Below are 22867 nucleotides of genomic sequence, written 5' to 3' on the forward strand. Positions count from 1 at the left end.
GTGTGTGTGTGTGTGTGTGTGTGTGTGTGTGTGTGAGAATAGCCTCATTATCTACTCTGATGGACAGAGACTCTCCATGGGCTTAAGCAAAGGTCTTTTCCAACCTTGCTCTCTGAGATCTGCTTTAGCTAGGGAGACCAGGGATTGAACGTGAACTTCCTCAGACACAGATCCTGAACACAAGAACTTCCTTAGACACAGATCCCAAACACGGCTGGAAAAGCAGGAAGCCGTACTAGGGAGATTATGTGAAAAAGGAATTAATATATAGTCAGGATGAGTATTAACATGGTTTTTGTTTGCTTTTTTAAAATTTTAATTAAGGCAGGTAAAAATGCATTTTCAGTAGAAGACATGCTTGAGATAAGAACTAATCAAGGGAGAATCCTGGTCCATTTCATTTGGTGGGCATTGCAAAATTTAATGAGCACATGGATTTGTTTCAGTTTATTTATGCTGATAAGCTGTGAAAACCACCCTTCCCCTTCTCCCCTCCATCCCTCCCTCTCTCCTCCTCCTCCTCCTCTTTTTAAAGGAGCTTGTTTTTCTTGCTGGACTCTGTTATGCCAGCAGCTGTGAAATTCTTTTCTCTCCTGACCTCTCGCCTCTGTGATAAATCATTGTGGGGTGCACCTGTGCCTGACACACGAACCATGCAAAATCTTTGAGCTTTGGCACAAGGTGTACTTGAGTGAAATCCTACCCTTCTGCATACCAGTTCTATGGCACGAAAATCTGACCATCCTGATGTGGTATATCAAATCGAGCTATTGTTTTGCCAGATTTGCAAGTCCTGTTGCTGAGCCCTGTGGTTTTAAGAGTGCTCTTTCATGGCTGAGGAAAAACATGTTTGCTTTGTTAAATAGGACAGTAAATACACCTGTCAAAATAGAAGACTTTGCTTTTTAAAATGAACGGAAGTCTTTTTTAACTGAGTTGTCACAGTTAGTTGACAGTACTGCATCTAGCAGAAATTGTGGTTTAACACTTTATGTCACAATAACATTTCAGGATTTAACATTTAACATGAACATTTCAAGTGTTATGTTACCAGTACTGAATTTTGGAATTGGTATACATGCAGTTTGCCACAGTTTCCAGTTTACATCTGTTTCCTTTTTGTTCACAGGTGACTGCTATTCACAGTTTAAACTGAGGCATGAAAGGGAATCTTAAGGCAACCTTGTGGTTCCATTGATATTCTCTTTTGATTTTTTTGATTGATTGATTGATTGATTGATATACTGCCCTTCCAAAAATGGCTCAGGGCAGTTTACATCAAAGTAAAAACAATTAAAATCAATTAAAAATTAAAATCAAAACTATAAAAACAGTATTAAAACTAATTAACAGCTAAAACATTTAAACAGTTAAAAACCCTGGAGAACCAGGCTGAACATTTAGTCGGTGTTTATTTGTGTTGGTATATGTCATTAACCAGTATCGGGGGATAAAAAACAACTGAAAACTGTGGCAAATGGCACATGCATGGCATCTAAACAAAGTATGGAAATAAAAAATGGAAGAGTGGTGGATCATTAATGCATAGGTACCACTCTAGAAAGGAGATAATGTACTTCAGAATCCCCCAAATCCAGGGAGAAATTTGGATGGGAAACCTTTTGTCAGCATCTCTAATATGTATGCATTCCGTTCCTCTCCGATATCAGGATGCAAAGACTCCTAGCATGCCATGGGGAACTCATGCCAAGGCATACACTGATTCATGTCAAGGCATACACTTAGACATGCACTGATTAGCTGCTCAGTACACAGTGTAGTATTCTTGCCCATCTCCCCACAATTGTAGTTCACTTTTTTTTTTTTTAAAGCCAAGATATAATAGGTTGGATCTTAACTTTTGGAAGAGGCTGCTCAGATGCACCTTTCAGGGATAGAAGGAGAGTTGGATTAGCACAAGGACCCATTGCATGAGTTCAACTATCCTTCCATTCCTAGAAGGAGCTTCCAGTGATGAAATAACACTCTACTGAATGTCAATGTTTTAGCCAGTGGTTTTATTCAGAAAGGGTTATATCCCCTACAGCTACTCTAGACCCTTAAAAAAAAAATGGAGTCATACTAATGGTCCATCTAGCCCATTGCCATCGAAACTAACTGGCAATGGGTCTTCAACCCAGCTTTCCTTGGCCACAGGCTGAAATATCGTTCAGAGATGCCCTCTGAAATCTTGTAAACAGAGTGGTTGTGGAATCAATCCTTAGTTGTAAAAAAATGTGAAGCAATTACTTTTCTACTGACTTATAGCCCATCTTGTTTTCTTAGTCTGTTTGTAAACAGGAGTTTATGGCAGATTTCTTGAGTCTTTTGATAGTGTTAGAACAACATGCAGAAGATGTTTTCTGTATTTCAGGAAAAGGTCATGTCTCCTGAAATGTCCAGGCAGGAGATTACACTGAATAACCTAGTCAAAGCTGAGTTTATTACAAATGTCTGTGCTTTCATTTTCAACACTGGTGTAGAATTTATCTTCCTATGAGTCTCAGTTTTTAATTCCATGGAGGTTTCTAGCCCTCAGAGGTATGGAGGAAAAAACTGCCCTTGCAAACCTACACCTATCCACTTGGGGGAGCAAGTCCCCATCATTTCTATGGAATTGACTTTTTAGAAAGAGCATGTAGGGTTGATGTATACATTTTTGAAATGTTTAGGCGGGGCCTTCGGTTCTTGGGTTCCTGTGCCATCACCATTTTTGAGTTCTTTCCTGCAGCTCTAGTTTCTCTCTACCTTGCTGCCCAAAGTTTCTCTTCCTTCCTAGGCCTCTGCTATCCTTAAACTTGTCAAAATAATTCAAATTCTACAAACTCCAAATACTGGAAATATAATTACTTAGGCAAACATCTGTAAATTGCATGCTTTATCATGATTGCAGTATGTGCTATTTTTTTATTCATAGAGTATACCTTGCCCTGACCATATCTTTCAGAACCTTTCATGGTATTTATTGCATCATGGAACTAACCAAATCTAGAATTGGCTCATTACACATGGTTGCATTGTGGTTTATCCTCTCCCTTTCCCACACAATCTTCCTTCCTTCCTTCCTTCCTTCCTTCCTTCCTTCCTTCCTTCCTTCCTTCCTTCTCAATATTTTATTTTCCTCCTTCCTGAGTCATTCATCCCATTTTTGTGTTTTGCCATTTCGTTCTTCTAGGAGTGGTTCGTGCAGAGCAAAATAATCATACATTTATTGAGATGGGCATCTATGATGATGGGCCCTATGAAGTTGGTGATGAGAGCAGCTACAACGAAGAGCTAGTTCCGGTTCCAGCTAACAGTTACTTAGGTAGGATGAAGCTCTTCACAGATCTTCAAGAATCACTATCCAAGTGTGGAGCAATAATGTAAAAGGCTGCTGGAAAGCAATTCATTTATAGACCCCATGTGTTTCAGCCAAGAGTTGGTCATTCATGCCCTCCTCCTGCATTGTATGGCTGCTCTGAAGTGTAAAATGGCACTTGGGTGAGGTACCTCTAAGAGTTGCTCATGTAATGAGACCTTTAAGAGCACCAGTGAGGACTTGCAAATTTGTATGGTGTGATTATAATCGTTCTCTCTCGCACAGTAAGTACTGAATGTGGATCAATAATTCTAACATGCATGGCTGAAGACTTTGAGCATTGGAAATTCTGTGAAATCCTTTGTTGCTGAACAAATGGCTTTCTCAGTATATCTGCAGGGAGAATTTCAAAATAGCACCCTGGAATTGTTGGGGAACTCCTGAGGCTTCTTTGCAATGCTTGAATGGCTATCCCCAAATATTTGTGGGTCACATGGCTGTTGAAGGCATGCTTAGATGCCCCACTTTTGAGTGTGGATTGACACAGATGAAATGTGTGTGTGATGAATGGTAAAAGAGTTGCTCTTTCGGCAAGCAGTGAAGAGGGTGAGCATCATGCAGGGATCTAGTCCAAGACTAAATGGGAATCCTGGAAACTGAATAGTGACAACTCTGTAAGTGTGCTTTGCGGTAAGATTTGACCAAGGACAATCTGTTGCTTTTGAGAACTGAAACAGGAAATTGATAGGAAGAGAGGCTTGCTCATGTGTAATTGCTGAGTTAGTGTAATGTTTCTCATCATTTTTTGTATTCTGAATTCACTTTAGGACTTGGGAGCACTGTAGGACTTGGTCTGTACCATGTAGGACTTGGTCCATACCAACCATCTATTTGGTGGGGCGTGTGGGGAGATTTTCTTGCACACTGGCATGCATTCCACGACACACTCTCTGCATATGGCTATTACAGATATTGAAGGGTATCTTAGTACTGCCACCTTTCCTTCATCTCCATCTCCACCACCCCTCCACCTTTCCTGGCAGCAAGACCTGTCTGGCTGCTCTATACACCAAATGGCAACTTCCCAAACTGAAACTTGACAACGTCCTTTAGTTCCAGTCCCTTGGACAGCAAGATCACTGCTTTTCTTCTAGCAGCATTAGATTACTGCTAGGTCCCTGCGCTTGTGACCACCCATTCTCTGGGGTCCTGACTCACAGTTTGTGAATGTATAATTGGAATTGTAGAGGTTATGTTTTTTTCTGCTTCCTCAAACCTGATGGTATGCCAAGTAAGAAAGCTACAAGTGCTGAGTGAATATTCCTAAAATTCAGACTGCCTGACTTGGAATTGTAGAGGAAACTGAGGTTTGACTGTTGGGGTCCATTAGTGATATAGGAAGGTATTCTAATGTATACAATCAAAGAAATCTTTATCCCACATGAGTTTTTGTATTCAAATCCTGCAAGGAAGTATGCCTTCGCACATGTGGGCATAGTTTCCCACCCTCATCCAAGGTTGCTTTTTTCAGGTTTCTCCTGGGGTTGCTGATCCTTGTCATTAAGTATTCAGAGTAGAAAATAAGAATTGCTGAGCTGATGCTATCACAGTGTGAACAAGTTCATGGTGTTATTGCAGCAATTTTAAGTCATGTTGATAATCACTCTAAATGGCTTTGGATGCATGTTTACCTGAAATGGAGTAGAGGAAGTATGAATGACTTGTGCTTCTTCCACTGCTGTTTCCAGAAGACCTAGTTGGTTGTTATCAGTCTGGGTACAGTGTAACTATAGCCACCTAATGGCGCAGTGGGGAAATGACTTGACTAGCAAGCCAGAGGTTGCCGGTTCAGATCTCCGCTGGTGTGTTTCCCAGACTATGGGAAACACCTATATCGGGCAGCAGCGATATAGGAAAGATGCTGAAAGACATCATCTCATACTACGCAGGAGGAGGCAATGGTAAACCCCTCCTGTATTCTACCAAAGACAACCACAGGGCTCTGAGGTTGTCAGGAGTCAACACCGACTTGATGGCACACTGTACTTTACAGTGTAAGCATAGTGAGGGGAAATGGAAGTGCACCAGCTAGCCCCATGCAGACACCTGCTTAGCCACACTCCCAATGTTCCCATGTTCCATGTTTTTGCAGAGGCAAGTGCTAAACATAGGAAGAGTTTCTCTTTGTGATCTAGAACCTGGCTAACCCGGGTACTAGATCACATGGAGAAACTCTCCCTGAGTTTAGTGCTTGCTTCTGCAGACAAGCGCTAAATGTGAGGCATGGGTACAGAACATGTTGGCATGTGGGGTGGGGCTAGGCAGCTCACGCCTATCTTCCTCCACCATAGGTACACTGTACGTGAAATTTTAATTTAAGTTGGACTTGTTCTTGGGCAAAAGGAGAGTGATGCACATTCCCCCTTGTATTGGCAGAACATGGTACAGAGCAGAGAGATGCATTTTCTCCTACACTGCACAAGACCTAGAAGCAGCAAGGAAGAAGCACATTTCTCACTTCCTCTACTGATAGTTTGGGTGACCACCCACACTTTCCATTTTCCACTACAAAATGGTTCAGGGTTGGGACAGAAGATAATTTTCTGGAAATAAAATAGAAATAAATATGGTGATGACACTTTCTTACATTTGCTAATAAAGAAGCTTCATTACAAATCTCATATATTTATATTGCTGGATATTTTATCTACAGACTTGTCCTTCTACTTCTTTTGCTTGACTTAGCATATTTGTAGTGGCAGAATCTCTCTCTCTAACATATTTGTAGCGGCAGAATCCCCCCTCTCCATCCCTCCCTGGCCTGTAGAAGCTTCTGCTACACTTTTGGTTACCCCATGAGTCTCTCTCTGTGTTATGCTCACTGATTAACTTGCTCTTCTTCCTTTTCTAAACCTTCTTTCTCCACTCACAATTGCAGGTCTTCTTTTTATGACAAGCGTGTCTTATTCTAACCCTGATCAGTTTGTGTACAAAACCCTGCCTCCCAGTGCCATAGACAAACCCACTGCTCTGATGATGAATAGCTATCTAGGTTTGTGACCTTCAAGGAAATATGGTCCATGTCACTTCATTTATTAAGTTCCAGACTTTGCCATAATTTCTTTGATTTCCATTTCAAGTGAATGCATGTCACAGAAGACGTTCAGGTGAGATAAGCTGCACCTTTTGACAGAAGATGGCTTTTGGTAAAGGAGCACTGAAACGTGATCTTTCCAATTGCTCACCTAGCTAGGGACTTAACGAACTTCAGTGCTGGCATTCATGTGCCCTATGGTGCTGCAGATGACTTTTCCTCCTATGCCTCCCCAAATACACTGAGAGAGGGGAGATGAGAGGGTAAACACAACAGAGAAGATACCAAAGTTTAAATATATGGCATGTCCACTCTGTCAATGCCACCATCTTACCTGAACTTCTTGTTGCATATTACATTTTTCTCACTGACAACTGGAATAGCAGTGGTGAAGGAGTTCAAGGGTAGCATTGGGTGGGGCACATTGTTTTCTTCCCAGCTTGTCACAATAATTCCCTTAGAATTGAAAAATGTCATTACATTGGGATTTCTAGCACATGCTCAGCTCAGCTCAGAATGGAACTTTTCACAAATGAAACTGTCAGACGGAGCTACCAGTGAAAACTGTAGTCTATTATCAGGCTCTCTCCCATAATGGGTTACATTGAACTTCACTATGATGTCATCACATTGCCCAGGCTCTCCTTCATGCCATTGGCTGCCACTGGTGGTGGCAGGAACATGTACGGGGGGGATGATGTAATCACACTGCATGGATTTTACAAAGGAGCGGGGGGGGGGACTTGATACAGGAACACAATTTTTGGCAGCAGCAAGCCCCAATCACACAGTGAGCTTATTGTCTAGTTCAGCAAACTCCCAAACTGGTTTGTGCACTACAGGGTGGTACACAAATCACAAGAAGCAGCTGTGGGGCTGCTCACTGCACTAACTGTCCAGATTGAGACTGAGGCTTGGGGGCAGGGGTAATTGAACCCTTTGACCCCCATGATCCCCATTCAGATTGCCTCTCCCCATGGCTACTAATTGACAGGGGTGGGGGGAAGGTTCTCATTGGTGCCAAGATAATATAAATGTAATTTATTTTTATTTAACTTATTTTATTTATTTATTTATTACATTTGTACACCACCCCAAACTTTCATCTCTGGGTGGTTGACAATAGTATAAAACAAGTTAAAACATATACAAGAACTTAAAACAATTTAACCATTTAAAATCAACCACAAATTAAAACCTTAAAATTTTAAGGTTTCAGATCAGCATTACTGTGGCAAAATAAAGATTTCTTAGGATGATGTCTGCTTTCACTGCTCAGCTTAGTTGCAATGACAAAGCAGTGCTCAACACTTTCAAGTCCCTAAAGTTTTTTCTTCCACGTGCCCAAGATGGGACGGAGGCTCTTCTCACAAGCAGCCTAACCCAGGCTAGGGCAGCCCAGCCTGAGTTAGGCTGCTTGTGTGGCGCACCGGGGTTGCTCTTGATCCTGGCGCTTCTGCCCTGTCTAACCCCACTTTTTATCCAGGGTTAAGGACACGAGTGGGCTCTTAACCCCGGTGCTGGGCAGGCAGGCAGGCAGGCACAAAGCTGGGCAGGAAGAGCACCTGGCTGAGGGAGGGTTCCTCGATGCCCTGCGCTCCTGACATGATGCATTGAGGGATGCCGGAGAACTCCCTCCTCAGCTCCCTGCTCTGCCGCTGGCTGAGGTGCAGCTTGTGTGCCGCACGCGCATGCACGACCTCACGGCCTGCTTGATCTCTAGGCCTTCCAGGTCCCGGAGCAACTGGCCTGTCTCCTATGCAGACATCACAGAGCCTAGGGCCGTGAGATGGCTCCTAATGCCCTCCTCTTTTAAACCCTCAGCTTTTGGTAACCAGGTTACACCTCCAGGGCCAGTTGGAGCCTGGCCAGTCAGGCACCTTTTCTAGGAGAGAAGAGTTACTACCATTGAAACTGAGCATCCAGGAAAGGAGAGGATTAAACAAATGACAGCCACACACACACATCCTAGTTAGAAATAGTAGTAACCTTTTTTACAGTCACAGGCCAGAGAAATCACAATAGAGACAGTTGATAAATACATTATAGACAAGCAGTCAGCTCTTGCCATACTGCTCTACAAGCAGTCAAACAAAATTTGGCAACATGTAAAGAATTTAACGTTTCTAGTTAGAAATGACTGCTTTGCAAACTCCCCAAATGGCGTTTGGGCCCTGCAAGATGGCAGTAACCATGTCAAATGGGTCAGGATATCATTTGCATGTAACATGTAGTTCTGCCCTGAGTTTTATGTGTATTGTTAATTAAGGATTTTTTAAAAAAGAGTACTGTGGTCTGCATTTACACATTCTGTAGGGGTCTCTCTAGCACAACTCTGGTGATTTCACCACTGCTCCTTTAGTGAGGTTTCAGTTCATTGGGTACTGGACCTGCTTTCCAGCCACACATGAATGTAGAGGTACAGTGCTGAAGCTGGGTGGATCATGCCCTATGTAGGCAAATACCATTTGACGTGCTTGGTACAGAATGCCATTTGTATGAAATGTGAAGAGCATGATTTAATTTTCCATGAAGCTGCAGTCATTTGATGTCATGGGTGCACTATGTTAAAGTGGTGTGTGTTGGACATCTCCAAGTGCATACAATTTTAAAAATTTGCCAAAAGTTACAATAGGCAAAACTATTAGTCAGTGAATCTGACCATCTTAAGTGAAATATATGTTTCTTTGGGCCTTCAGTATTTGCTGAGAGAGCACAGCTTTGTACGCGTAAAAATTACAGTATTGTCATATAGTCAAGTTTTCGTTTAACCTCTGCCTAGTACATACAACTGGTTTAAACTACTTTAAAGTAGTTTGGTTTAACTACTTTAAACCAAACTATATACAGTTTGGTTTAAAGTAGCTGCCTTCTACAATACTCCCAACAACCACTTTAATATAGTATTATAATTACAGTGGCTTCACGAGTAACAGTATAAAACCTTTAACAGTCAATTTGTGTTGTGTTTGTAGGTTTTTCTTTGGACTCAGGAAAAGGTATAATGTCTCAGGAAAATATAACTTTTGTTTCTGGAGCCCCAAGAGCAAACCATAGTGGAGCTGTTGTTCTGCTGAGAAAAAAAAGTCCCACTGAAAAGATTCTTTCCCTTGACCACGTGTTTGAAGGAGAGGGGCTGGCTTCTTCGTTTGGCTATGACGTGGCGGTTGTAGACCTCAACCGTGATGGGTAAAGCTCTCCTCTAGCTATTCCTACTTCCTGTTCCTCCTCTATTGTGTAGGATGGACAGATCTCTTATTTTGCAAAGTGAAGCGGTGTCCCTTCCTAGTTTGAGGATATGCAGCAGCAACAACAACAATTCTGAAGAAAAACAACCTGGCTGCTGTTTTAATACTAAAATTAAGGATTGTTAAATATTTTCACATTATGGGAGTTGTAATCCAAAGACAGCTGGGGTGGGGGGCAAGTTGAGCAGGCCTGCTCTAATGGGACCAGTGTGGTCCAGTAGACAGAGCTGGACAAGAACATATTTTCAGGAAGCACAAATGTCACAGAAGGAAGGGGTGGGGTCGCAAAAGACCATCCTCCCTTCTGTGCCTGTGCAGAAACATTTCCCATGTACAGCTCTTAGTTTGAATGTAGGCCACTGTCATCTATAACTGAACATCTTTAGTTTTAATCTTTCTCAGTGGCTGCTTTTTTGACCTCCTGTTGCATTGTGTTTTATATTGACTATGTTCAACAGTCAGTTTTTACCTGCTTTTCACAGCAGCTTTAAAATCAATGCATGTCTTTTCTCAGTTGGCAAGACATCGTTGTTGGAGCCCCACAGTATTTTGAAAGAGATGAAGAAATTGGTGGTGCTGTGTATGTTTATATTAATCAGCAAGGCAACTGGGAAGGGGTAAAACCAATTCGGCTCAATGGAACCAAGAACTCCATGTTTGGAATTGCGGTGGAAAATATCGGTGATATTAACCAAGATGGCTTCCCAGGTAAGCAGGCAAGAAAGCTGCCTACACTGTGCCTGCTATCACTGAAATGAAAATTTAGCAGATTTGTGTTGATTTTTCCACACTGATGATTGCTGAAACTGTTTGCTTTCTAGTTTTCTGAAATGTTGCATTACAGTGTTTGATCACTGCAGTTCTAAATTCATTCTTTTACAATGGTTTCTGCGCCATTTGTATGCACTCTATTTGCAGTGCCATATTGGAACAATGTTACATTGCAACACATGTAATCAGGGTAACATACTGTATGTAACACCGTGTGATCATCAATTACCCTTGCTAACTGAGCAAAAAGACACCTTTTAAACTGGTGATTCTCTGATTTAGCAGGTGGAAAGCAACTGGCCATATCCAACCCCAGCACAGCATCCCTCCAGTGGATGTTGCTGGTGTCTGCCTTAAGTTTCTTTAGACTGTGAGCCCTTTGGGGACAGGGGACCATCTTATTTATGTATTATTTATTTTTCCATGTAAACCACTTTGAGAACTTTGGTCGACGATCGGTATATAAATATTCATAGTAGTAGTAGTGTGGAGCTTTTAAGAACTGTAGGATCAGTTTGTGTGCTTGTTTGTTTAAACAGATATTGCTGTGGGGGCTCCATATGATGATTCTGGCAAGGTGTATATATATCATGGCTCCAGGGATGGAATAAATACAAAATCAGCACAGGTACTAATTAGCAGCGTCAACTATTTCATATAATAGAATTGAGTATTCCTTTTGCTTGCTTAAACAGCTATTTTTAAACCATCCCCTATTTTTCTTTGCATGCTGCTTTCTATTCTTCCTAACATTGCATCATTTTCATGCTCCCCCAAATCTTCTCTTGTCTCTTAGGGATAGACTTCTATGCTTGCAATGCCTGCTTTTTTCCTTCTAGCTGGCATGGACATAGTCTATACATGCAGCAGGATGGATGGTACCATCAGATTGTGGGTGGAGGATCCCATTTCCCCCCCAGTGTTCCCCTTTGTTAAAAAAAGTGGGGGTGGGACAGGGGTATAATTATAATTGAGCAGATGGGTTCAAAGAATCCACCACGCCCAGCTCCTGAGGGCCCTCCAGCTCCATGCCTCCCTATTTTCTTCATTATCTCTCTCATACTGAGGGGCTGCTGGGGAGGGGCTGAACATGAGCCCCCTCTCCCCTAGCTATGCCCCTGGGGTGGGAGGTCTGCAATAGGAAAATTAGCACAGTGTGGAATGAGCTAGAACAGAACCTTTCTCCCTGTTGTGCAAGTTTATTATTTGCAGGATGCTTGGTAGATGGGAAAGCAGTAACAAAAGAGTATATGTGTGTGTGTATAATGCTCCCTACCTGCAGTCTGAAAGTGGTTCAGTCCATTCTATCCTCGCTTCTGCTGCATGCATAGACCAGGCCCTTATCAACCATAGCCCCATTCAGACATTACATTATACATGTGCAAAGGTATTTGTGTTTGTGTGAGTAACTGCATATGTGCTCATTTTAGAAGTTAATTTTGGTACATTCCCCTCAAATGCAGAGTACAAATAAGAAGTGTATTTCTGGATGTGTGTTGACCATAATGTGTGAATAACTGAACGTGCATACAGATCTATATGCATATGCACTATACACAGAATGCACATGATTTGAACCTAATATGTGAATAGGACTCACTTCTCTGCTCTTATCATGAAAGCTTTTCATTCTCCCAGTTCTTCCACAGCTTTCTCCAACCCAATTACTGATTCAGTTTTTGGACTAGATATTAATATGCTTAATAAAAAAGCCTATAAGTCTGTCTGTGTGGGGGAAAAAAACCTCGGACCAATCAATCCAGTTATAAATATAAATTAGGTGCTCCAGTGACAAGCAGATAAAACGTAGCCCTGTGTTTCTTCAAGTTGCTCTTCTTAAAGAGACCTTTTGGCTGTTTAAATAATCCTCAGTGAAACATAAGCAGTCCAGCTTTATGCAAGATTCATCCATGGATTCCCTCCTCCTAGGCAGTATACACAGTTTAAAACACAACAAATATAAAACAGATTAAAAACAATTAAAACAATTTCACAGAATAAAAAAAGTTAAAACAATTTCATGGGATAAAAACAAACAGTTTAAAATTAATTTCAGTTAAAAGCCCGAGAAAACAGGTGTGTCTTGAGGGTCTTCTTAAAAGCAATCAGAGATGGAGATGCTCTTATTTTGACAGGTAGCATATTCCAGACCCCTGGGGCAGCCACAGAGAAGGCTCAGTCCCAAGTCATCACCAAACAAGCCGGTTGCAAACATAACCGGAACGCTCCAGATGATCTTAATAGGTGACCCAGTTCATGACAAAGAAGGCACTCCCTTAAATGCTTTTCTCTTTACTATCTCAACATTATGTATATTTTTGGTATAATGAGAATGGCTCCTAATAAATGTGGATGTAATATTCTTTTCTTCTTCTTCTTTTCAAATGGCTATTGATGCTCCCATTCTTATTTATAGGCTTTATGCAGACAGGAAATTAGGGGAAATTGACTTATCTGCTCTGAGCTTTCATCAATAAACTCTTAACTCCTGTAAATCAATAATTCTTATAGCAGCTTACAATTTTAGGGACTAATGATGATGAGATGCTTGGCTAGTTCTCTTTGGCAAGCGCTTAGCTAATCTCCATCGCCTATAATGGAAAAATATGTGGACAGTCCGTTCTGGCAGTCCGATTCTGGCTCTTCTCTTGTGTCCTTTAGCCTTGGCTTCGCTGCCGCTTTCTGGCACCATCCTCTCTTTTTAGACCTGTACTTGACTAACTCCCATTACGTTTCTTCTTCATGGAAGCCTTCTACATTGTATGGCATAACAGCTTGTATACTCTTTGTTTTATTGTAGATTCTTGATGGCAAAACAACCGGAGTCTCATCCTTTGGGTATTCTGTCACTGGAAACATGGATCTTGATAAAAACTCCTATCCTGACATTGCTGTTGGGTCTCTTTCAGATTATGTATCTGTTTACAGGTGTGTTCTGTGTTGTCTTCACTAGGGTTTAACTGTTTGCATGAGGAAGAGGGCCACTTAAAGCATGTTAGTATGTAACCCTGGAGATCACTTGTGAAGTGAATGATTCTAGTTCTCTCTCTTTCTTTCTTGCAACATCCATGGCCTTGGGCACAGTTCCCTCATTCCCAACTTACCTCAGCCCCCCAGTTTCCCTTTGTACAATGTCAAAGCCCATATTCCTTTTCCCCAAGCCCTTCTGATAGCATGAGACTGCCTTAGATGTTTATGGGAAGTTGGTAGGGGCATTGAAGAGGAGAGAAGGAGTGGACCCCCAAGCCAAGGAGCCACTAATACCACAGGCCCAAATGAAGTCTAAAAGACTCCAGGAATGTCTGTCGTCAAGGAATGCAGATAGAACTTTAGTGAAAACTTGAGAATGAAGATGTCTTAGAAGTTTTAACAGTTGCCCAGCTGTACTGTGTAAACTGTTTTGTTGAGATGTGGTATATACATATTCTAAATAAACAAAAATAAAATAAGTATATACATGGAATGCTTATGTGTGCTTTCAGTTGAGGGAACATTCCAGCATATGAGCCCCCAAGTGGCAGTCTGAAGTGATACAGCCCAGAAATAGGAATAATATCTTATCCTTACAAAATAAAATAAGAGAACAGAAGGTAACAAACATTTATAGTAACTCTGTGCCATGGCAACAGAGACCTAATTCTCACAGATAAACTCCATAGTATTGAGAATGAGAAGTCACATTTTCATTTTAAATAAAATGTACAGTCCAGCCTTTGTTTATTAGGTATTTAAACAATCTATCTTCCTTCCTTCTTTCCTTCCATCCAACCCTGGCATGCTATAAGCAGTAATGCATTGTAAAGAAGAAAGCATGTCACCTCTGCTGCTCCTCACCATCAATATAAAGATAGACAACCTAATGTTAATTTTATAGTTGATCTCATTTCCCTTTCATTTAGTGTCAATAATCATAATCACTGACTGCCAATAGGTTTCCGAGCAAAATACAAAATGCTAGTTATAACTTACAAAGCCCTAAACAGCTTAGGCCCTGGGTATTAGGCACCTTCTTCATTATGAGCCCCACCACCCATTGAGGTCTCTTGAGGAGGTCCGTCTCCAGTTGCCGCCAACTTGTTTGGTGACTGCACAGAGATGGGCCTTCTCAGTTGCTGCCCCGAGATTGTAGAATGCGCTACCTACTAAGATACGAGCCTCCCCATCTCTGGCAATTAAAAAATAATAATTCTGAAAACACATCTCTTCAACCAAGCTTTCTCAGCTTTTAAAAACTTGTTTTTAAATTGTTCTGGTTATTTAATTCTTGTTTTATGATGTTTTAATTGTTAATTATTGCTGTTTTATAATTTCTGTTTTAATTGTTAATTGATTTTAATGTTGTTTTAATGTAAACCGCCCTGAGCCTTTAGGAAGGGCAGTATAAAAATTTAATAATTAAACAAACAAACAAACAAATAATTTCTTTTCCCTCTTCCTCTCAAACATACAAGATCAAGGCCAGTAGTAAACATTAAGAAAACCATTGAGATATCTCCTGACAAAATAAACCTGAACCAAAGGAACTGTGATGATCCCAGTGGAATCTGGTAAGCTGTTGGAATGTAAAATTTACTCCAGCTTTAGCAAACTTTTGTGTGTTTCAAATGCATTTGAATGTCTATCTATTAATTTGTATGCTGTAGTGCATCGAATAGTACTGTGCCAGCCTAATATACCCTGTAAGAAGCGTTCTTACATTACTGTGTTTCTTCAAATTGCTGCTGCTTCTCATACCACCAGGGTAAAGTGAGAAGCTTGGGACCATGTGAAAAGAGCCCACACTGCAGCTGTTCCCCATGCAAGTGGCAACCTATTTCTTGGGGTTGATACTGGCATGTGTAGGAACCTGTCCATGTTTAGGGAGGAGGAATTCCCCAATTAACCTTCACGCCCTCTCACACTAGATTACAGGCACGGGCATTGCCTCAGAATTGGGGAGGAAGGAAGTATATTCATTCCACTCCTTCACCTATCAGCAGGAATAAAGGTCTGTGCTCCTCCCCCGGAGCCCACCAGACCAACAGCCCCTGTCCCTGCTGATCATCTCATCTTTGGCAGCCCCTGCATTTAGGACACTCCTCCCCGCTTCCAACTTGCTCCTTCTCCCTTGGCCAGGCAAGTGGATGGGCCACCCAATCTCTGGCCTCCCAGGGGGCCTTTTCTTCCAACTCCACCCCCTTCACTAGCATTTCCACACAGGGCTGCAGCTGTAGGGCAGACGTTGTCATTATTCCGTCTCTACCCCTCAGCTGCTTCTCGAGCTGCACAAGCCCATCCCACAACAGCCGTTGCTCGCCTCTCCAAGCCCATCCTATCTTCTGGGAGGGCATTGCTTGGGGTTGTCCTGGCAACTGGGGCCTCCTGACTCTCTCGGCATGTCACCGTTTGACCGGGTAAACAGCCCTGTTTCACAGAGGAGGATGGGGAAGCCGGACAGAACCATAATGTGATCTCCACTTGAGTGGTCCAAAGCTTCCCATCTTATCCCTGTGGCATAGGAAGGAGTGATGTTGCTGCAGCTCCCACGCTGTTGAGGCAACCAAAGTAGAGAGGTCAGCTCTCCAACTGTTGTTGTGGAAATTTATTGTGGCTGGAGATGGGGAGAGTTGTAGTCAAACAGCTGGAGAACCCTGAAGTTGGCCACCCCGAGATAGGCAGGAGATACATTTGCGGTGCCAAGTTCTTGAATATTGAGGAAGGTCTCTAAAGTGTTGTGTGTGTGTGTTGTTTCTTTTTTTGCTCTGGAACTTGCAGCAACTTTAATGAGATGTCCACCATGCTGAATTCTTTATTTTCTTAAAAAACTAACTCTGTATTCTTGAATTCTTACAGTATGACTGTTAAAGCATGTTTTCAATACACGGCTACTCCCAGTGACTTCAACCCCAAAATAAGTAAGTTAAAATTATAATCTTTCCATATTACTAAATATAAGTGGGTGCATTGAGACAATCAGTTTTCTCATTCCATTGTGATGTGTTTTTCTTGTGCATTTACCCCATGAATATCATGTAGCTACACACATTGGGTGTCCACATGATACTGAAGGGGGGTTTAATGTACAGTGAATTTCACAGCTGCCATGCTGCTTACAATCTGATTGCCTGAACTGTAGATTTAGTGGAGCCCAGAGCTGCCATTGGTTAAAGTTATTTGCACATATGAAATCACAGTACCTCTCTTCACATGATGCCTGCAATATTTTAAATATAACTGAGCAAATGATATCCCTGGCTATCACTTCATTTCTGCAAAATAAAATATCTGAAATATCATCTCTGCACAAGTGCTTAAGTTAACAAACAAGTGCTTAAGATGGAGTATGTATGAGTTAACCATTGCCCATACAACTCAACCGCCTATGACATTCTGACATTATAGACAGATAAGCCAGCACAAATGTAGGTTTCTTTTCAATTTATATTGAAATCCATCACATGAGTCTATAAAGCTTTGGAGCAGCTACGAATAATTTTTAAAAATCAAATTAATTAAAGTGAAGTAACATAAATAACTATCATGTTGCTGTTATCAATAATAAAATAGTTAAGTAAGTTCTGGATAAAATGCATGTCTCCCTAAATGCCCACTGGAATACCAAAATCTTAAACGGCTTCCTAAAAGCCAAGACTGAGTGAGCCTGTTGAAACTTCTCTAGGGGTGGAGGGTGCCACCTCCAAGAATGGGTGCTCACCAACATCAGACAATGGTGAGGCTTGGATCAGGAATCCATCTGACCTGATCCAGGGGAAGTTCAAAAGGGAGGAGACTGGATTGTCCTAAGAAGATTAGGGCTTTAAAGGTCAAGAACAGAATATTGAATTGTGCTTGGAAATTTAATAAGGAGCCAATGTTGATCTTCCACCACAAGTGATACGTGCTCCTTCTAGAGCAGGGTTTCTCAGGCTTGGGTGTCCAGATGTTGTACAACTCCCATCATCCCCAGTCTCAGTGACTGAAGGCCATTGAGGCTGGGGATGATGGGAGATATAGTCCAACAACATCTGGGCACCAAGGTTGAGAAACCCTATTCCGGCTGGTTGCTGCCAGGAGGTGATTCACAGCATTCCGAACAGTTCTGAAATTCCTGCTTTCAAGGCTAGCTTCATGCAGAGCACGTTAAATCAACTGCCTTCTTAAATAAAATAATGCAGCTTGGGGTTTGTTTGTTTTTTGGCAAACGTTTGCATATATTTGTTAATTGCATAGAAATGTCAAAGACTGGATTTCATAGCCTTTTGACTGCTTTTACTCCCCCCACCCCCCTGTGTGTACACCTGTGTGTGTATAAATCATCCCATTAGAGATGACCCTTCCTTCCTGAGTGACTTCTAGTCCGTGCAAGTTTATTCCAGAATCAAGGTGCCACAACACCTTTTTGTATTTAATTTGTGCACTTGCTTTTTAAAATAAAAGTTAGAAAGTCCTTTACATTTCCTATATGCCAGTACTGTCATATATGATTTGTATGCTGACTGACATCGTGTCCCTGCAAAATCAGCTTGACACCATGTCTTGCAGTATACTCAGGTGCAGGGGTGGTCTGCCTACTGCCTCTCCACTTATGCATTAGTGCAGCAAGACTTAAAACGGGTCCCTTATGGAGCATGTGTGTAGGGGGAAAGACTACCGAACGTAGGGGTGATCAATCGGAGGTTCTCCAACTGGTGCTGGACTCCATCACTATCCCCAGCTGCAATTTATTGTGGCTGAGAATGATGGGAGTTGCAGAGCCTCAGGTTGGCCCCCCTGGCCTAATGCATCCGCAGGCCTAGATTATTTCCAGTAACATTTTAAAAAACTGAAGGGCAATGAATAATACGTTTGCCTCCCACTCTCCCAAACTAGTATGAATAGCATGAAGCATGTCTTGCCTTCTGCTTTAAAGGATCTTGCTTTTTCTCTCCACTCAACCCCGGCCCCAGTTCTGAACTATACATTTGAAGCAGAACACGAGAGGAGGCAGCGGGGTTTCCCTTCCAGAGTACAGTTTAAAAACCTGAACCGTCTTTCTGATCAGCTTGTTGGAAGCGTGACTCTGGCAGGACAGAAGAGCGAACGGTGTGAGACAACCCAGCTTGTCCTGCAGGTAGGACAAGTATGACTTCTGACCTTTTTAATGTGTTTGCACCATTCCCCCCTTTCCGGTCTTGTTTCCGATGATGTGCTTTCAGTTGCCCAACCATGAGCTATTCTGCAGCTCAGTCTATGCTCATGTGGCACAAGTGGCATAAAAAGCAGGTTGTGTAGCACACCTGCGCAGAAACAAGGGTTTGTTGGTTCTCCACGATGTTATCAAGTAACCCAAACTGTTTGGCTGTATAGTGATGTAATGTTATCACAGATTTACAACATGATCCCTGACTGGCTATGGCACAGAATCAGACTTGCCTGTGTCTCTATCACTGTACTTCTGCCTGCCACCTAAGTAAAGCAGAGGCAAAACTACCCCAAAGCATGTATTGGTGAGGGGCTGGGGGCTGCATATATACTATAGGACTATTCCATACCTTGGACCTATTTTGTGGCACAGTTGCCAAAATAGTTAGACCACAATTAGAACTGCATATAGAGCTACTTCTTACATTACATTTTAAAGGTACAGTGATGGTATGTTAAGCTATAACAGAAATGTTTCACTCTTCTGGATTCACATCTAGAAGCTTAGCATGGGCTTGGGCTACATGTTACATTTACTTCAAGAATCAACATCCCCATAACAAGTTTTTTTACTTCCTGCTGTGTTGTTGTTATTTAGAGTATTTATCATTTTCAACCATAAAGGTTCTTATAGTAGCTTACATTGTAAAGGAATAATAATATGATTATTCAATTGGATAGAATTTATCCTATTGTGATGATCAATATAGCCAGTTCCATCCCACTGTGAACTTCTCTGCCCCTGCCAGCAACTGCCCATGTTGCATCATGGTTTCAGTTCACATGATGGGTGATGCAATACTGTAAAGCTTGGGAGGGATAGAAAACTAGACAAAGAGGTGTCAGTTCACTTAGGCTGGGCCTTGTGGTCTATCCTTTGAGACACATACCAATATTCTATGACTGACAGTGTGTTCACACATCTTCAGAAGTGGGCTTTACCTTGATAGAGCTCATCCGCATCTTGAAAGAAATTAGGGATATGCACGGACCCATTCGGAGGGACCGTCTAAGGACCTCCAAACCAGTTCGAGCAACCAGCTGTTCGTCCGGTTCGCACTTTGAAGGTGGGGGAGGGTGCACTTACCCCTCCCTCCACCTTCCCCCTGCTGTTGTTCCATTTTTTTAAGGCTCCTTTGGGGTGGCAGCATACCTCCCTGCCGCCCTGTCCCCTCTTTGCCTGGAAGTACTGGGTGAATGCCCGGCACGCACGTTGTGCTCACACACATTGGGCACGCATGCGAGAGCGTGACGTGCGCATGCACGCCCGGTACTTCCGAGTACTTCCGGGCAAGGAGGAGGTAGGGCGGCAAGGAAGTATGCTGCTGCCCCGAAGGAGCCTTAAAAACTGGAGCACCGGCGGGGAGAAAGTGGAGGGAGGGGTAAGTGCACCCTCCCCCACCCTTAAAGTGCGCCCCCTTCAAACCACCCCCACCAAGTTCCATGCACATCCCTAAAATAAAGGCAGGCAGAGGTGGTGTCACAGGACTGGCATTCTGGTTCAGTTTTGTGATGGTATTATGCAGGCTAGAAGTACACCACATTAGGGATGTGCACGAACTGGTTCGACGGTCCTTTTGTGCACACGTGTCAGGCACTTCTGGTTTGCCGCTGACCGGGGCGGCAAGGAAGTACGCTGCCGCCCCACACCAGTGATTTTAAAGAGAGCACTGGTGGGGGAAACGCGGCGGGGTATGTGGCTAAAAGCACCCTCCCCAATCCTTAAAGGTAACACACACACCCCATCGGTGGGATGCCGAACCGGCCATCTGCTGGTTTGTGCACATCCCTACACCACATTCTATGCCTTTGTTTGGTGCAGCAAGTCTGGGATCATGTTGCTGTTTGCTGAGCCTAGTGGGTTTTTTCCTCTTATTCAGTATATTAATTAGACTGTTTTTAAAATATTTTTTTAGGAGAAGATTAAAGATAAACTGCGTCCTATTCCTGTAACAGTTGGCATTGATATCAGTGGCTCTGAATCCACTTCACAGCCCAGGAGGAGACAAGGAAGATCACTTCCAGATCTTGTTCCAATTCTAAATTCAAACGAGCCCAAGACAGTTAATTCAGAAGTAAGTTATTTGTTGTCTTGTAATCCAGAGATCTGTTCTCATCTGGTTAGCTTATGCTGTGCTGTGTTTTGGAAGCTATGGAGAGGGAAAGTTATCTGAACAACTTATTCTAGCTCAGTTTTCACAGCCAGTTACCAGACATCTACATGCGTTCTGTGTGTTGTTTGTTACAAGTAGAGTTGAGCTGTCATGTGGGGCATGGGGACATCTGGCAAACCCTTTCATCTGTGTGAAAAGTGCCTCACCGTTTAAAACTATAGAGGGAAACAACATTTTTCAAGGAACCAAATCTTGAGCGGGGAGGAATGCAAACATGCCTTCACTGCTGAGCCAGCTGGGCCAACACTTCTGTACCCCATTCCAGTTGCAAATGGTTGATTAGATGGGGGAGAATGCGGATGGCATTGTGCACCTGAATGCACGTCCCATTGATGGACAACACCTGCATTTGGAAGATTATCCAAATAGAGGTGTCATTTATTTATTTAAGATACTTATATACTGTCTTTCAACAAGGAAAAGCATAAAATGACGGTAATGTTCACCCGCTCTGCATTGCTTTCAGCAGGTATATATCCGAATGTGTGTCCCAATCCACATTCTGCCATAATGAGTTGCAGGTAACTGCATACAGCTAGAGGAGGATCAGGTCGAAAGTCTTGGACACTGCTCCTGTAGGCAACAAAGCTATCAGCACAGTGTAGTATGAATTGGCCCAGTTGTCTCAGTACTGGCAACCTGTTCCCTTTCTCCCCTATTCAGAGTGAGGACAGTGTTTTGTTTTCTCTCCGTGATGTCCTCAGGTAGCCAAATCTGATTTGCTACCTGGTGACATGATATTATCACAGTCAGTCCATAGTCTTGTCTGGCTCAGATTCAAGCAGTGAAGAAAGAAGTTGTAAAAATGGCACTAAAGCAGCAGCATATCAGGGCTGTGAACAAGGATATACGTGTGCGTGGACATACAAAAACACGAAAGGGTTTTTTCCAATAGGTTTTTGCACCTCTTGAAAGCACAATCTTTATCTCAAAAACATTTGAGTGCAAACATTTGGTGTAACAGTGTTTTGTAAGTAACAATCGGTTAAACTAACTTCGGCATTGACAAAGGAGGAGTGACACACACCACAGAATAGAATTACTATCTTAGGTTCTTATGTGGTTGTTTTAATTCATGTTGGCTCTACAGTTTGTTTTGGAAAAATATTTGAGTTGATTTCAAGAACACTAAAGTGGCGGGTTTCACCTGCTGTCCCTGCAGATGATATCTCAGTTGTCCCTGGGCAGCCGAATCGGCCGCCCAGACGATTACCAGCTCCTTCACAGAGCCAGTGTGAGTGGTGGGGTTTGGGGGGCCTCCTGGCCCCTGGAAGTCCCTGAAAGCACTGCACAAGTGTGGGGTACCTTCTGGGGAGCCTCCCGATGCCAAGAGGCTGGTTGTAGCCTCCGCGTTGGGCTACTTATGAGTTGCGAAACCCTGCCACAATGACAGACAATCACTTAACCCGCTTTTTGAGCATCCCTGCACCTGAAACCCAGGTTAAGAGGTGGGCTACCCAGGAGGGTTTGCCGCCGGGCCACTGCCAGGAGCCGCATGGCTCCCATTGGTTCCCATGCACGGCTAAAATCGGGCTGGGCTTCCCTAGCATGATTTTAGTCACGCGTGAGAATAGCCTCCTTGTCTTCTTGGAGTCACCCCAGTGACAGCTACAGTCTTGCCATACCGTTCTGACAGGCCATGAAACCACCAACAAAGTGTGGTGAGACAGGGAGAATTGGTCTGTTTGTCTTGCCAATGGTGACATGGCAAGACATGTCACCTCTTCCCTCCAATCGTGGTCCAGTTGCAGCTACAGTACAGTACAGTAGTGAAGGTCAGAGTTTTCCACAGGCATTCACAGCACTGTCCTTTTCTGTAGTTCATTCCCTTTGCACATCCTCCCAAAAGATTGATCATCACCCAGTGGTTGTCCAGCTGGGATAGAGAGAAATGCCTGGCTGATATGGACCTATGGGTTGGCCCTTTTGATTTCTGGATCCAAATATTACTGGGGCAGTATGGGATAAGAGTAGTGGTGTTTCCTGTAACAAAGATTTCCAGTTGTCTACAGCTCCCAGCATCCCCAGTTACAATGGTCTTTGGCTGGGGATTATGGAGGTTGTAGTTAACAACATCTAGGAATCCCTGTTATAAGGAACACTTATAAGACTATGGAGA

General features: G+C 42.8%; 1 protein-coding gene across 3 annotated transcripts in view; it reads left to right on the forward strand.

Moving 5' to 3' along the window:
- Nucleotides 1-22867, forward strand: part of ITGA6 (integrin subunit alpha 6) — a 77305-nt gene that overhangs the window by 37504 nt on the left and 16934 nt on the right. For all 3 annotated transcript variants that reach the window (XM_053266458.1, XM_053266467.1, XM_053266477.1), the window contains exons 5-13: nucleotides 3176-3307; nucleotides 9371-9584; nucleotides 10158-10351; nucleotides 10954-11042; nucleotides 13215-13342; nucleotides 14866-14961; nucleotides 16247-16308; nucleotides 18340-18503; nucleotides 20491-20649. In XM_053266458.1, the coding sequence (XP_053122433.1) occupies nucleotides 3176-3307; nucleotides 9371-9584; nucleotides 10158-10351; nucleotides 10954-11042; nucleotides 13215-13342; nucleotides 14866-14961; nucleotides 16247-16308; nucleotides 18340-18503; nucleotides 20491-20649 (1238 nt within the window). The remainder of the gene's footprint in view (nucleotides 1-3175; nucleotides 3308-9370; nucleotides 9585-10157; nucleotides 10352-10953; nucleotides 11043-13214; nucleotides 13343-14865; nucleotides 14962-16246; nucleotides 16309-18339; nucleotides 18504-20490; nucleotides 20650-22867) is intronic.

Source organism: Hemicordylus capensis, chromosome 1, assembly GCF_027244095.1.
Source record: "Hemicordylus capensis ecotype Gifberg chromosome 1, rHemCap1.1.pri, whole genome shotgun sequence".
In the NCBI taxonomy this organism is placed as follows: Eukaryota; Metazoa; Chordata; class Lepidosauria; order Squamata; family Cordylidae; genus Hemicordylus; species Hemicordylus capensis.